This window comes from Bactrocera tryoni, chromosome 4 (genome assembly GCF_016617805.1).
Source record: "Bactrocera tryoni isolate S06 chromosome 4, CSIRO_BtryS06_freeze2, whole genome shotgun sequence".
Taxonomy (NCBI): Eukaryota; Metazoa; Arthropoda; class Insecta; order Diptera; family Tephritidae; genus Bactrocera; species Bactrocera tryoni.
In genome coordinates, this window is record NC_052502.1 from 44,194,961 (window position 1) to 44,211,127 (window position 16,167).

A 16,167-nucleotide genomic window follows, 5' to 3' on the forward strand; every position below is an offset into this window, starting at 1 on the left:
AGGCCCTTGGATCCATGTTTCCAAATAAGGATCACATCGCCTCAATAGCAGCTAGCAGTGCATATACATATTGGAAGTTATCAATTTGTTGGGGCTAGGTGAGACGTTATGACTTAGAAGAGGGCACAATAGACCCTAGGTCGAGGTGCAAACCTCACTTACTACCTCTAATCTAATCTATTTGGTGTTTTGTATTTGTGATTCGGAGCAACCGAAGTTGAAGGTTTTTTCTACTTTTACCTTTAGGTAGTTTCTTAGATATAAATTTTAAACACTTAAAGCTCAATATTTTACAACATTAATTTTCAGTACAAAGTAAATAATTAAAATTTAATTAATTTATTGTACTAGTTTCTCTACAGCTGTTTTTTTTGTTTTTAAAACCTTTCACAAATTAAAAATATACACTTTGATTGATGAAAACCTAACAATTATTGGTGTAAATTCTTAAGTATCAGATATTTAATATTGTTATTGTTATTGTGCACTTACCTCCAGCGGGCGCTACGCAGTAAAATAAATGGGCCAGCACCAGAGCCCGAAATGGCGCGATGATCCTCATGACGACGGCTGATTTTTTCCGCTACTGCTGCTGCTGCTACTTTGCTATTTGTTATTGTTGTATTTCTTGCTATTATTGTACGGCGATTTTTACGCAATTACCAGCAACAGTCAATATTGTTAACAGCACAACTGCGTTAAATTTGTTGTTGTAGTTATATTTTGTTGCAACTGTTGGTCAATTTGTTGCACATACACACACCGCTACGCTTTGCTTGCTTGTATTGGTGAAGTCCCGCTAAGGCGTTCACTCGCTGTCACACTAACGCTTGCCTGCTGACGATTGCTCTCCTACGCTCTGCTCCACTTGTCCAACTATACAATTTCAATATTTACTTATCGGCCGTTGCTGTGGTTGTTGTTGGTGTTGCCTGCGCACTGTTTCCTCTTCTTCTTCCGCCTTTTCTTCGTTTTCGTTCTGCTACTTCACCGACACAAATTTGTTTTATGCTTCGCCGTTGTTTGTGCCATAAGTTTGTGTTGTTGTTGTTGCTGTTGTTTTTGTGTTTGTTGTTGCTGCTGTATATTTGCTAGCTGTGTACGCTTGCTGCTGTCCAATGCTTTTCTTTTCACGTTTGCATGCGTGCTGTGCTTGTTGCTATTGCTGTTGTTGTTGCAATTATTTTCTAAGTGTACTTTCCGGCATTTGTTGCTGTAATTGCAACTCCTAAGCACGCTACTTACACAAACACACATATTTCACATATCCAAACACTTTTTCTGTTGCATTCATTAGTGGCAGAGAAACACACACGCACAGGGAGAGCACAAGGAGAGAGCGAGAGCGATAATAAAAGCGAGCACCGGAGACTGGAGGGATAGGACGTATGAGCAAGTGTTGTTGGCGTTAACTCTGTGCCGATATGAAATTTATGTATTTGATTTGTTTTTGATTTGCTACTTGTTGTTGTAGTTGCAATTGCTGTTAGCTGTTAGCTGGATTTGAAGTTTACCGTTTCTAGTATAGTCTGAAGTTGACTCCGTAGTTAAGCCCAGGCGGTTGTACGCTTATTAGTTTCAAGGTTCACATACAATTTGCGGGCAATTCGCTTGCTTTTGTTGTTGCTTCAGAATTGCATTTGAATTCTCATTTAATGGCAGGATATCTGTAAGAGGTAAGAGTAGAAATGAAATTTTTCCAGTTAGCAATTTTCTCATTTAATTAAGGCAGAATATTGCATGTGGTTTCAAGACAAAGGTGATCCCGCATTTATTTCATTAAAAATATATTTTAGTTATAAAAATTTTCGTAATTGGAATTTTGAATTTATGGCAAAGTTGGTAACCAACCGGACATATGTATGTGTGTACAAACTGAAATGATAAGTTTTGCAAAGTTTTCGACACAAAAGGTTATTGTACCATATTTATTCCATGAACTCTCTAATATGTAGATATATACTCATACATATGTATCTATGAATAAACCTAAAAGTTTTCTGAGTCAATTTGAGTCCAAATTGGTTATTGCTCTGCCTTAGGAGATCTTGGATTGTAGCCACATTTTACAGTTACCAATTAAAATTAATATTTTCATTTTATTCACAAATAGAACTTTGAGTAAAGGTGACACACTCTAATGCATAAATAATTTTCATAAAGTTACCACCGGACCAAATAACCTTGGCAAATCAAGTTGAATGAATGCGATAACAATCAAATTGTTAGACAAATTTTTGTAGCATACCACTAGGCGCAGTGGTTTTTAGAAATAATTAAGGGGTTATAACCACTTTGCCCGTAAATCTCATATCTAAAGGTTGCCGAAGTTGAACTATAAATTTTTAACCCTCTTACTTCGAATATGTGAAAGTTTTTCTTGGCCAAAAAGTAACGACGAGACCGCAGCATCAAAGAACACCTGAGGACTAAAGATACTGAAAAAATGGGCATGGTCCCGTCGTCTAATTGGTTTAATGTACATGTCTCCTAAAACAACTACAACAAACAAAATTCGCTCTATCTAAATCCCCTTAGCTCCCCTATCGAACTGTAAAAATGGATGAAATCGGAATATAACTCCGGCATATAACGATGCCAAGATGGTGTGAGAAGGTAGAACCCCCAGAGGTGATCTAGTGACTGATGCCCAGAGCATACTAAAATTATGGAGGGAACATTTCTCCAAGCTGCTGAATGGCAGTGAAAGTATAACGCAGACGTTCCATTGCCCGACCATGAAAAAGTTCGAATAGCTTTAGATTGAGCGAATTTTGTATGTTGTATTTATCTTAGGAGACATGTACATGTCTTAAGAACAACAAGGCGGCGGGGGCCGATGGATTGCCCGCCAAGCTAAGGCTCAAACACGGCGGCGAAGAACTGTTAAGGAGCATGTATCAGCTTCGTTGTACAATTTGGTCATATAAAAGCATGCCCAACGATTGGAATTTCAGTGTGCTCTGCCTAATCTACAAAAAGGGAGACCCCACAATCTGCGCCAACTACCGTAGGATAAGCCTCCTCAACATCGCTTATAAGGTTCTAACGAGCATATTGTGCAAAAGATTAAAACCTATCGTCGACAAACTGATTATGCCTTATCTGTGTGGCTTTAGACCTGGAAAATCAACAACTGACCAGAAATTCACCATGCGCCAAGTCTTGGAAAAGACCCGTGCAAAGAGAATCGACACATACCAACTTTTCGTCAACTTCAAAGCTGCTTTTAACAGCACGAAAAGGTGCTGTCTTTATACCGCGATGTCTGAATTTGGTATCCCTGCAAAACGAATATGGCTGTGTAAGAATCGGGAAGCACCTATCCGAGCCATTTGATTCCAAATGCGGTTTCAGACAAGGCGACTCCTTTTCCTGTAATTTCTTCAAGCTACTTCAGGAGAAAATAATTCGAGCAGCAGAACTAAACAGAGAAGATACCATCTTCTACAAAAGTGTACAACTGCTGGCGTATGCCGATGGTAACGATAAAGGGCAATAGAAATATCTCCTGTCATCAAACAAACAGTCGTCGCTCCTAGTTTTTCTCACGTCAATGTTGATATTTATAACTTTGAAGTCGTATTTTATGACATTCATAAAAAGGTATTTTATGTGGATCTTTACTCTGTTATTGATTAGTTAGTTTGCTTTATGCTCTAGTGGTCGGATCAATTTGTTCGGAGATTGTGGCGTTGACTAAGATGCTAATCTATGTCAAATTTCGTGAAAATACCTTATTAAGAAATAATTTTTCAATGGAAAGATTATTTTAATCGATCAGTTTGTATGGCAGCTGTATGCTATAATGGTCCGATATTGCCGGTTATAGCAAAAGAGCAGTTTTAAAAGGACGTGTGCAGAATTTCATATTTTTATTTCAAAAACTGAATGTATACAAACAGACGGATATGGCTGCTGTATATATTTACTTGGCTCAGCTGCATTTCGACATCATAATTGCGACGAAAGTCAGGAATCGTCGATATATTTGTTATTAGAAAATGCCGCTGTCTCCGCTTATGGCTGCCAACCACAAAATATGTTGCAAGCTTTTTAAGTTCAATTTAAACAATTTAAGTTTTAAACTGCAAAAATACTAAATGCATTATTGTGATTCAAAAAACAAAAAAAAATTATATATATACAAAAAATTTCAACACTTCCGTCAACTATTTTTGCTTAAGCTGCGGCAATTAATTAAATTAAATGTGCTGAAAATTTAACGCAAACATTATAGAAAAACTATCGTGTGTCAAAAAACTCCTACAATAAGTTTGGTATTTTGCTAATACGTCAAAGTTTATTAATAAAATATAAATTATTACAGGTTATGCAAATAAGGATTAAAAATTCAAAATAATAAACTAAAGGCAACACTATTAATTATTGTTTGGTATTTAAAGCGTTTTTTGAAGGCTAAATACATATTTACGGACCGTACTAACATATTGGCAGTAAAAATAAAATTTTTTGTGCCTTCATTAATTATAATACCAAAGCCTTGTTTTTTGCCTGAAAATGTTTTTTGCGGCCGCTTTTTGTCAGCTTGCATTTTAATTATGCATTATTCTCGTGGTGATTTTATATTGTTTGTCCAAAGGATTAATTTTAATGCGGCTGCCACAGTTGAGGGCCGCAAAAAGTGCGCGTGCCGCATCATTAAGCTCGCCAAATGCAGTCGGCCGACAGCGCTGGCGCACGCTTTAAACCACCGCCATGCCACTGCCAACAACAGCGACTTGCCGCAAAATGCGCCGCTGAAAAAGCTTGAATAGTAAATGAAAACTTTAACAGTTAGACATTGCAACTTAAAGCAAACTTCACTTGTACACAACTTGCAACGAAATTGACTTATTGGCAGAGGCGCACAGTGCAAATACTTGCAGAGCGTGGCTGAAAAGCGAAAAGTGCGCTTGTGTGGGTATGGGTGTGTGTTCCTGGCATGCTGCTTCTCTTTGCACAGTATTCTACTCTCCAAATGTCAAACATTAAATGCCAATTTCATAAAGTGCAAAACTTTCTGAACTCGCCCGCTTGAAGATGAAGGTTGCTCTGCTATAGATGGAGGGCAAATAAATTTGGAACTGAGCCGCAGCAGCCTCAGCGGCAAGCACAGACAAAAGCCAATGCTGCCACATAGCAGAGGCACGTCAATTGAATTGCTCGACTCGAAAGTCAGTGGCGCTGGGTACATAATGAATGCGCTCCAATGAAACAGGAAACACATCAGGCAACAAGCAGCCATGCAGCCAGTCAGCCAACCAGCAAGGGAGTGGGGGAGCACAAGGACGGCGCTTGAGTCGCTTGGTAGAGTGGTTGGTTGGTTGGTGGGGGGTGTGTGTGTGAGACAAAGCCGCTTGGCAGTTGCATTGCAATCATATTTATGCTCTTTTGTGTTGTTGCCAGCAGATGAGCTGACATCAAGTGAAAATGTTATTGTTGTGCGGCCATAAAGCCAGCTAGGCTAGGCAGGCGGCCAGGCATCCTGTTAGGCAGCACCAGCAGTTGCCTTTTCATTTCGTTTCATTTCTCGTTCAGCGCGTCGTTTGTTGCATGAATTGAAAGGAAGTGCATTTTCGCTACAATTTAGACAATCTTTTTGTGAAATTTTTGTTTCTCAGAAATTCGCACTGAATTGAAATGCAAAATAACTTGTTAGCTCATTTGACTCACTTAAATTTGCGAAATATCCCATTGAGCGCCAAGTCCAATCAGCAGAGTTTCGGTAATTCAGTGTCGCGGTTAAAGTTCAAATGTAGTCTGAGTGGTTTTGAATAAATAATTTAAACATCTTGCTACGTCAGGGTTTCTTAAATTTTCAGAGCTCATTTCACAGAAGCAATGAGTTGACGCCACATTTCATTAAATATTTCTATTTATTTAACGAGATGAAGTGTTTAAAATTATTTAAAAAAGTAAATTTGAGTGTTTTCATCTATGCGGATGACATGACCTAGCCAATGCAGCTGCTGATTTTTAATTTGCTGAACTACATATGTCAATATCGTCGTACATCTCATCGTTCCATCGAACGCGATATTCCTCATCTCCAATGCGCAAAGCACCATAAATCTTTCGCAGAACCTTTCTCTCTAAAACTCGCCTCGTCGACTCGTCAGATGTTGTCAGCGTCCACGCCTTTGCCCCATATAGCAGGACTAGAATAATGAGTGACATATAAATTTGATTTTTGTTCATTGAGAGAGGACTTTACTTCTCAATTGCCTACTCAGTCCGTAGTAGTATCTGTTGGCAGGAGTTATTCTGCGTTTAATTTAGAGGCTGACACTGTTGTGGGTGTTGATGCTGGTTCCAAGATAGACGAAATTATCTACGTCTTCAAAGTTATAAATGTCAACATATATCAATAAGGAAAAAGGTAATTTATGACCTTCATTCGAGCCCTTGACCGTTTACGTTTTTAGATTTATGTAATTATATGTATAGTTCCTGTAAAAAATGCATTTGTATTATAGCTACGGTGCAACCAATATTAATTTATTTTTCTTGTTTTTTTATTGAAAAACACATTACAAAAGTTTAGATTAGTGAACTGAACTGAATAAGTAATTGACTCGTACTTCTGCAGAGATAGTGAGCTGCGATTATAAACTTAAATGTGTTATTGGCATTGAAAAAATTGTAGTGGCTTAAACAACCATTTTTAAAGTTCTAAGAATTCCGTTGACCAAAAGATTCAAATACATTGTGCTTGCGGTTGTAAATACCGAGGCTGAGACCTTTATCAAATTGAGGTTTTCTGTCTCGCCGCACGATAACTATTTCTATGGCATACGTAAAAAATTGATTAAACTAGTTTCAATAAGATCGCACATGAGTTTCAGATAAATCCAGTAAACGTCTCTACTATAATTACAGGGTAGAATTGACACTGAATTCGGCGAAGAAAAGCTGCTCTTCAAAAACGTTCCTTTATGGTGTGTCTCCTATAGGCCTAAGGTCGTTATAAACATCCACTATACCTACTTATCTATCTAGGATGCAAACTGCTCCAAGTATCTTCATTTTCTTTTTACTTCCAAACACAAGACACTAAATTTGCATAAGCTTTGCTTATTCCTCCCGACAGGCTTTATGGGTATGATCGCGGGCTTATAAAATACATGAATGACAAAATTGCATAAAATAACAAAACATTCAGCGGATTATAGGTGGATCCGAACGATTCTAGTATAGCTAAATATAACTGACTTCAAGTGAACAATTAAGCGCCCTATTTGAAAGTTTTCATTTGCAACTACTCAACACGATACTACAAAATATAGTTGTAATCATAAAATCTGGAATGGGTGCTATTTGAGATAACTTCGCGATACAAGAGAGGTGGAATGTACTTTTTTAATTCGAAGGTACCATCAATGTAAAGATTTCAATAGTATTCAATTGCTTTTTTGAGAAACTCAATGAAAACATTTCAGGCTGGTTTGAAATGCAAATGCAATTTTTATTGTAAGTCGTTAAAAACTAATTATTGGAAGTATCGCCCAACGCTGGTCACAAGTTTTCCACTCTCTCTGCCAAAACTCGAAAACCATTACGATAAAACTGTTCATCTTTGGATGCTACCCAAGAATCAATCCATTTTTCTATATCAACTTGTTAGCAGAACTGCTTCTGAGCCAAACCATGTGCCATCAAACTGAACAAATTATAATCGGACGGTGTAGTATCTGGGGAATATAGTGGACAGGGTATGACTTCCAAGTTAAGCCTTTCCAGGTAGGTTATAGTGAATTTTGAGCTCAAACGACACTCAAGTTCGTTATTTCTGAATAATTTCCAGCGCATGTGACCGCTTTGAAATGGCTTGGCGGATGACTTCCAATGCCGAAGCAAGCTCTTCTTGCGTTTGACACGGATCCACATTGAGTAACGTCACCAATTCACCGTCTTCGAAGGTTTTTGCTTTTCCTTCACGCGGACGGTCGTTAATATCGAAATCGGCGTTTCTGGAGCGACGAAATCGGTCACGGCACGTTGTTTCAAACGAAACTTTACCTTCGTATAAGTCAGACATATTCGCAAAATATATGAAACATAATGTTGAAACGCAACTTGTGCAAGAACTAAAGCCGCTCGGCCTTTTCAAGCGACATCGTTTCGCTCTATGAGCTCTTGAAAAGTTCCAAGAAGATCCGACGTTTTCGAGGCAAATTTTTGTTTCAACAAGACGGTGACACTTCCCGCACATTCCATCAATAAATGGATTTATTGAGAGAACATCGCGGAGAGCAGATAATTTCACTTTTTGGGCCCGACGATAACCAAGATCGTGTGATATCACACCGTTAGACTTTTTCCTGTGGGGATATGTAAAGTCTAAAGTATATGCGGACAATGCCACTTCGATTCAGGCCTTGGAGCAAAGCAACACGCGGAACATTCGCCAGTTATCAGTCGAAACGCTCGAACAAGCCATCGAAAACTGGACTCAACGGATGAACCATCTGAGACGTACCGGCGGCCAACATTTGAAAGAGATAATATTCAAAAACTTAATGTCAAAGAATGTTCTTTCGAATGATAAGAAAACATTCCATATTTGTTTTTGGGTTTCTTCTTTAAAAAAGTAGGCAATTTCGAAATGGATCACCCTTTTCTTTAAAAAACTGCTTACATGGTTTTTGCAGAACTCCAGCTTTTTGGTATTTTGTGAAGCTTTAGGCATTGCAGTTGGAAGAGTCGCAGTTGCTAATGCAGGACTTTAGAACTTGAAACATCCGAATATTTATTTGATTTAAATTAATATTGTAGTTTAATACTTTTTAAACCATATACATTATTATTTTCTTGAGTTTTCGTAATTGATTCTTTCATGTTTATTTTGTTTCACACTTTTCTGGTATATGTCTGTAATTACTCCTCCCAAAACTTAACGATGATTAAATACCGAAAAATAGACGAGCAAATGCAAAGAGCTCACGCAATATTTTACGCGGTTTTAGAGATACTTTGGAAAGCGAAGAATCGCCGCCATCAAATGTGCCAACGCGAACACGCGAAGCAACGAGCGAACAAACAAGCCAACAACGAACGACGCGAAACGTGAATAAAACTGAAATCGCCAAGCGAATTTGTTGGACAGACAGTCAGCGTGGCATAAGCGCTGAAATTCCAAAACAAAAAAACAACAAAAAATCAAAATGAATTAAAAAAGAGCATAAAAAACTAACACGAAAACGCGGAAGAAGGCGAAGATGGTATGTGGCAAGTGGAATTTGTGTGGGTTGTGGGAGTCTTGCGCAAGGGATGTTGCACGCGAAGGCAGCGCAAGAGCGCGACTACGGCGGCAACTGACTACAATGCTATGTGGCTTTGGCTGTTGCTGCAGCCACAAGAAAATCCATCAGGGGATGCAATAAAGCGTTGCGTTGGCAATGCGGCAGCCACTAACAAATCACTTTTGCTATGATAAATTGCTGAAATGCAACACTGACAGTGGCAATCAGTGGCGAGCGCGCAGCTGGGCTATAATTTTGTTTAACGTTGTTGGTATTATTGTTGTTGTCACTGTTGTTGTTTTAGTTAACTTATGCTATTATTGTTGTTCTTGTTATTGTAGCTATCGCTAGTCCACTGCTTTGTAGTTATCGCAATCAAAGCTGTTATTTTTGTTATTGTAATTGTTGTTGTCGCTTGCCACACTGCCTGGTGGACGCTGTTGCATCGCTCATTTATTTGCGTCTGACCGCCGCAGCTCTTGTAATTATTGTTTGTTGTTGTTTCGCTTGTTCCACTTGCGTTGTCAGCTTCCAGCGTTTGAATGGTTTAATTGTTGCCGCCACTGCTGCGGTTACAGTTGTTGTTGTTGTTCTTGTTACTGTTGCTTTTGCTGCCATTAAAGCTGCAAGTTCACAAGCAACATAATCAATTATGCTAATTGCGCACAACTATTAAATCTAAATGGTTGCATTAACAGCTCAGTGGCGCAGCCTTCAGCTGGTGGCAGCGAATGGTTGCTGAGGAAATGTCACAGGGCTGGCCATAGATATTGGGTATGTTTATATGACCAAATATATGTATATACAGAGTTGCTAAATCAATTTACGTATCCGAATGATATTGGTTGCCTTCTGACAAAATAACTTTATGGATTTAGGGAATTCATAAAATTATCACTCAATATTATTAATCAAATATAAAACAAGAAAAATGATAAATTCAGTTGCATCGAAGCTAGAAACCCCTTCACAGATCAAAAAGCTTATATACAAGTACTTGATTTTGATTGGTCGATTTGTGTGGCAACTATATGCTATAGTGGTTCGATCTATATAAATACTTTATTCAAATATTTTAGTAATGCTTTTGACAAACCACGCCCAGGACCTTCATCAACATTAACTGAAGATCAACACACCAATAAAACAAAATAATTGGCGCTTGAGAGTCGACGATGAACAGTCAGAGATCTTGTTGTCATAGTTGGAATATCGGAAGGGTCAGTGAAAACCATTGTGAAAGACAATTTGGGTCTAAGAAATGTGAAAGCGCGAGCAATTCCAAAATCAATCAACGTGGCACCATTATACTGGTTTTCCCATTAGATTAATCAGCACATAAGAACTTTTCAAAATGTTATATGGTGGCAACGCTATTCGGAAAAATTTTAAAATTCTTAATTTTTTCCATAATTTTATTTGCTTGTCATTGTATGCCAGGTGGCAACTCTATGTAAACATAATTTAAATTAAAGTACTCTGCAACGAGTATAAAAAAGCTGAAGCACAGTTACATTAATTATAAGCTCTGCCCTCTTTTAGGAAAAGGTGGCAACCCGACTGAAAAACAATTTGCCGAAATCGTTATCGATATAATATGCTAGACCTTAGTGTATTTATTTTGTTTGTGACCAATAATATATATAATATCAGTTTCGTCAAACTTTTAATTAATTTGCAGTTATAATATCCTTCACAAATAAAAAAAAGAACAATTTTATGCAAGGTACATGCAATAGTGGTCCACTTTGTTCGGGAATTGCCTTTGACAATAATTCATGCCAAATTTCGTAAAAATATCTGCTCAGATGAAACTGTTTTCCATACAAGGACTTGATTTTTATCGATCGGTTTGTATGACAATATAGTATATGTATATATATGGTATGAAATCGGTAGTCACAACATAAGACGAGCTTCTTGGGGAGAAAGGTCCTATACAAAATTACAGAATGATGTTTCAAAAACTGAGACACTAGTTCGCATATGTATATGAACAGACCGAATCAGCTCAACACACTGATTATTTGTATATACATTTTATGATGTCTTCGACGTTTACTTCTTAGAGTTGCAAACTTCGAGCCAAACTTCATTTAACCCGTTCAGGGTACAATACATAGCCTCTAACCTTATCTAATATAATTAATACAACTATCTGACTATTTTACATTTCAAAACTGGCCTTAATTGTAAAAATGAGAGATAGATAGTAAAATTTAGGCTTTGTCCAGATAGATAGAACCTGGGATCTTGAGCCTGCTTCTGCAAATTATTGGACAATTCATAATTAGGCGTCCTGGAGTTTTTTGTACCATGTCTCAGGACCGGCAGTTTGCGCAAAAGACTATGCTCATGTTGGGCAAATGCTTCTTGAGCCTGCACTTCCATGTATAGAGCGCGACATGGAGACAGAATTTGTCTCGAGAGAGGTTGATAATTTCCTTAATCACTGTTTTGCTCTCCTAGAAGTTGCTTGGAATGGCGCATTCCTGCCGCCTGTTGCCAATGCTGTTCTCTGTATACTTTTCTTTATAGGGCAGGATCCCACCGCAATACATGGTTCTGGCTCCATTATCCTGGACGCTGCCGCAGAGCGAGCTATTTCGCTGGCTAGCTCAATGACGGCTACCCCTTTAAGCCTCGGCACTCAGATTTGGTATACCCGGTTGCGCACTGATAGGCTGTTCAGCCTTCAAATACACTCCTCCACTAAAAGCGATTTAACCTCATACCCTGAGATCGCTTCTAGTGCCGCTTGACTATCGCTAAGTATTTTGGATACTTGATAGTGGTATCGTTCCACTCCGTCTTACTGCCAAGAGTATCTCTGAACTTCTTATTAAGCTAATACTTTTCGTAACGCCGGTATATTTTGCTATCTCTTTGATCACCACATGCGGCGGTGTGAGCTCCAAAACGACTTCAAGTGCTAAGGTTGGGCAAGTGCGCAATGACTCTGAAGCGCAGACACAGATGAGCCTATGCAGCTTCGATAGTTGAAGGCCTACCGAAGACTGCGTTGCTTGGGTGCCCAAGCAACCGCTCCAAAAGTGTCGATAAGCCTTACGATCATGGTATGCAGCCATCTTATGATACCTGGCTTGCAGCCTCAGATCTGCCGGCTAAGCATCTGCATATCATGAGTGCCTAGGGGGCTCTAGGCAGTGCTAATTCCGCGTGCCTATTCTACCGTAAGGTTGAATCTATTGTGAGACCTAAGAAATTGACCTCTTTAGACACCTTCAACTCCCTGACACCTGAAATAGTGTTAGGGGTCTCAAGCCCGGAAGATATCTTCGCTACTAAGCCAAATACCTTTTATTTTTTTTCTAATCCAAGTTTCTAAGTTAGTGTGAAATAGAGCACCTACTAAGCTTTTGTGAACTATACTTTTATTTCCGAAAATTTTATTATTTCACCAAAAGTACACAAATAGCGTTAAATTTGCAAAAAGTGAGCGAAGTGCAAATAAATGCGCGATAATTATGATTGCAAGTAGAAAATTCCTTACAGGGTTGCATACGCTTTGCAAGCAACACAAACGATTGCCCATAATCATTCATTCATTCTTGCATTTGCTATGCTGTTCACTCCAGAGTTCATTCATAAGCTTGGAACCCCCACACATGCCGACTTATAACCCCAGAATTTTCACATATGTTTTAGAAAGCGAAGAAAGAAAGCAAAAATGCTCGCCAATTAGTTGTTGACAATGCAGCGCCAGCAAATTGGTGCCAAAAATTGCTGACTTTGCTTGCCTTTCAATCGTGCCACACGTGTCAGCAACGCCAGCGCCCTGTTACCATAGACTCACTACATACTCGTATGTGTATGTACACATGGTGGAACTTAACGGTACCGTTATTCTCCGCTACATCTATCCATCTATACCGTTACAACTATGTACATATGTATGTACGGGTATGAACGAATAGATTAGTGTTCGGATCGAGCATAATATGCTGCCTTTGTTTCTATCTCGCCATTTCCATTTTCTTTCACCCACACATACACACATACCTATAGTCGTATGGCATACGTGGGTGCAGTTATGTATTGTGCACTTGGTCAAGGGCTCATTTGAATTATGCATGAATATTGGCTGTGAATGCTTTCTGCTGTCGACTCAAATGATTATTGTCCCTCATTGTCCGTAGTTCCATATGTTGTTGCTTTTGTTGTTAACGCTATGTGGGCGCTAGCAAATGATGAAGGCGTCGGTCAACGTGCAGAAAAATCGCAAAATTGCAGAATATAGGAGAAAGACATGGCAACATTAAGACTTAGTTTAGCTCGAGACTTCAATTTAATGAAATTTTTATATTTTTTTAAATACTACATTTCGCTAAAGTTTTTTTTTGTAACACAGAGTAAAGATTCTGATTAGGGCAATGTAAGACCAGAGTGTAGATCTCAATAAAGAAGAGATTGTAGAAACTGAAGTTTGAGCCAGAAGTGAAAAAGCATATGGAAGCTGCGCTAAGCTCAGACTAAGTCATTTGGTAGATACAGCGAAATGACGATCCATAATATTCCTTGGAAAATTGGCTCAAGGACATCTCCAGACAACTAGGTCAAGGAAACTGACCTTTAAGTAGCGGTCATGCGGTAGAAGAACTGTAAGTCTCTATGAAGAGAAGATTGTAGTAATTGAAGTGTGACTCTTAGTCGAGAGGTAGAAAAGCATATCTACACTCCTCTATCCTCCGACTAAGACATTATTAGTGGTGCGACAGAGGCATTTGACATTCCGTAAATTTTTTATGAATATCCCCTCATGGTCGTCCTACGACAGATCGTCTTAAAAACGATCTTATCGTAGCCATCACCCGAACGGTAAAGGAACTGTGTGACAACATCACGCCTTTTAGTGGCCATAAGACGTAAGACTGTTGGAGTTTAATATTTACACCCAGAACGTATGCAGCTACAAGTATAATGTTAAGCTTTTCCTCCATTAAGTAAGGTGTGGATTGGCGCAAACTTTTCACCACAGTGTAATCAAGAATTCTTTTTTCTCCTTCCAAGCATAGCGAGCCGGCATTCCGTAAATGTTTTCTGAATTTACTGTGGCGGAAGTTCGCAGACCACTAGGTCTTCTAAAACGACCTTTAAGTGGCCGCGATCCAAAAGTTAATATAACTGTGAAATAATACCCCAGCATATTGTGGGACACCATAAGACTTCAGATTTCTGAAGATGAATACTTCATCACTGAAAGCAGCTATAATGTCTAGTCGCTGGTCCAATAATTAAGGCATAGATTCCCAGAAAATGCTCAACCGTCGAGGTATTCGAAAGCGAAAAATTACCCAGTTCTCCAATAATAGAGTAGAATATAGCAGTTAAAACGGAGCAGGATTCCCGATAATCACCTAACCTCTGGTATTGATCGAGATCTAGGAAGGAATCAGCCTCAGAGTTCTAGCAATGTCATTTGCGCACATATATAACGATCTTGGAATGAATGACGGTTATTAGAAAGAGTAGCTGAAAAATCTGACTGAGGCAAACAAGCAACACACTAAAATTGTTTTTCATCAGACCTCAAACCGTGTTTCTGTCATGCAAAGTCTAAACAGATAGAACCAACCATCACTGTGGAGAGAACGCGAGGTGGAAGCTTCACTGAGGATAGGCATCCATATTGTATGGTATTTGCGCCTCATGCCAGAAGTGGGAGTCTCAAACCCCAAATATGTACAACATTTTCCTAGAAGCTTATCTTATACTGACCTTAAGATGACAGAAGTCTTTTGTCTTTTGTCTTTTAATATCTAGTAACAGTCACTATTCACCATAGATTAATGAGAGAAGTACAAATAAATCAAGATAAACATATCGAGACATATCAACTGTCATTAGTTGCTTAAACAACCGAGTTTCATAGAAAAATGGAAATCCCTGCAAGTGACACCAAACAAGTCACAACCACTTAAGCTAAGACATTAACCTTCGCAAGCAATTACGCGGCTACTTTCAAGCGTTTCATTCACCAGCGTACGCAGACACTGCTTCAACACCTTTTTGTCAGCGAAAAAGCCTGGCTTCACAAGCAGAAATCCTTCAGCAAACATCGACTTTAAGCAAAATCAAGCAATTACCGTTAATGTACGGTGCTGTCGATGACAACGCCAATGCTGCTATTGACTATATATGCGTTTGTATGTATGTGCGCAGTGGCTGCATGTCTTCGGCGTCTAAGACACTGAGTGCCAATTGCTTTTATGCTGTGTCTATTTGCGAACCCTAGCATTAAGTGGTCACAGTAAATACGCATAAATAGATTACATATATAAATACAGACAACCATGCACACATGTGGCATGCCACAAAATTCCATTCCCACACACACATACAAACATCTGTCTGTGTTGGTGTACGGCAGTGAGGCCATTAGCATTTGTGCAAACCTTTGAATTGTTCGCTTGATTGCTCAAACATTCTCTTTCGCTTGACAAAAGGACGCGATGTGACGCGACGCGGCGCGACGCCGCAACGCATGTGTTGCACGCCCATCGATTAGTGTAACGGTAGACGGTCGGTCGATGGCACAATCTTTGATTAGCATTAAGCTAATATTGGTATTGCTGTTGCTTTTGTTGGCCATGTCTGCCAACAAGCGCGAGCACTGGGGTGGCGGCGTGCCGGCAGACAATGGCAGGCTTAATTAGTGACTGCATGTAAGCTAGTAGACACGTAAGTAGATGCATGTAGAGAAAGGTTGAATTAAAAGAGTCATTGTGTGATTGACTAGAGCAGACATTAGATTTCTTAATCAGATGTATTTAAGAGTCGGTTGGCATTCCAACTTTCTTATAATTATACTAGACATATGATTACAAAATGTGTTTTAACCATTGCAAGTACCAAAGCCTGCTTTCAAGAGACGGAGAGTGCTGTTATCTTACAAATCTGA

The 16,167-nt window shown here is 39.0% G+C and overlaps 1 protein-coding gene across 1 annotated transcript in view; it reads right to left on the reverse strand.

The window, feature by feature from the left end:
• Nucleotides 1-16,167, reverse strand: part of LOC120774567 (disintegrin and metalloproteinase domain-containing protein unc-71) — a 526,730-nt gene that overhangs the window by 437,469 nt on the left and 73,094 nt on the right. Inside the window, exon 4 of the mRNA XM_040104301.1 lies at nt 493-1,667. Within this exon, the coding sequence (XP_039960235.1) occupies nt 493-562 (70 nt within the window). The 5' untranslated portion in view covers nt 563-1,667. The remainder of the gene's footprint in view (nt 1-492; nt 1,668-16,167) is intronic.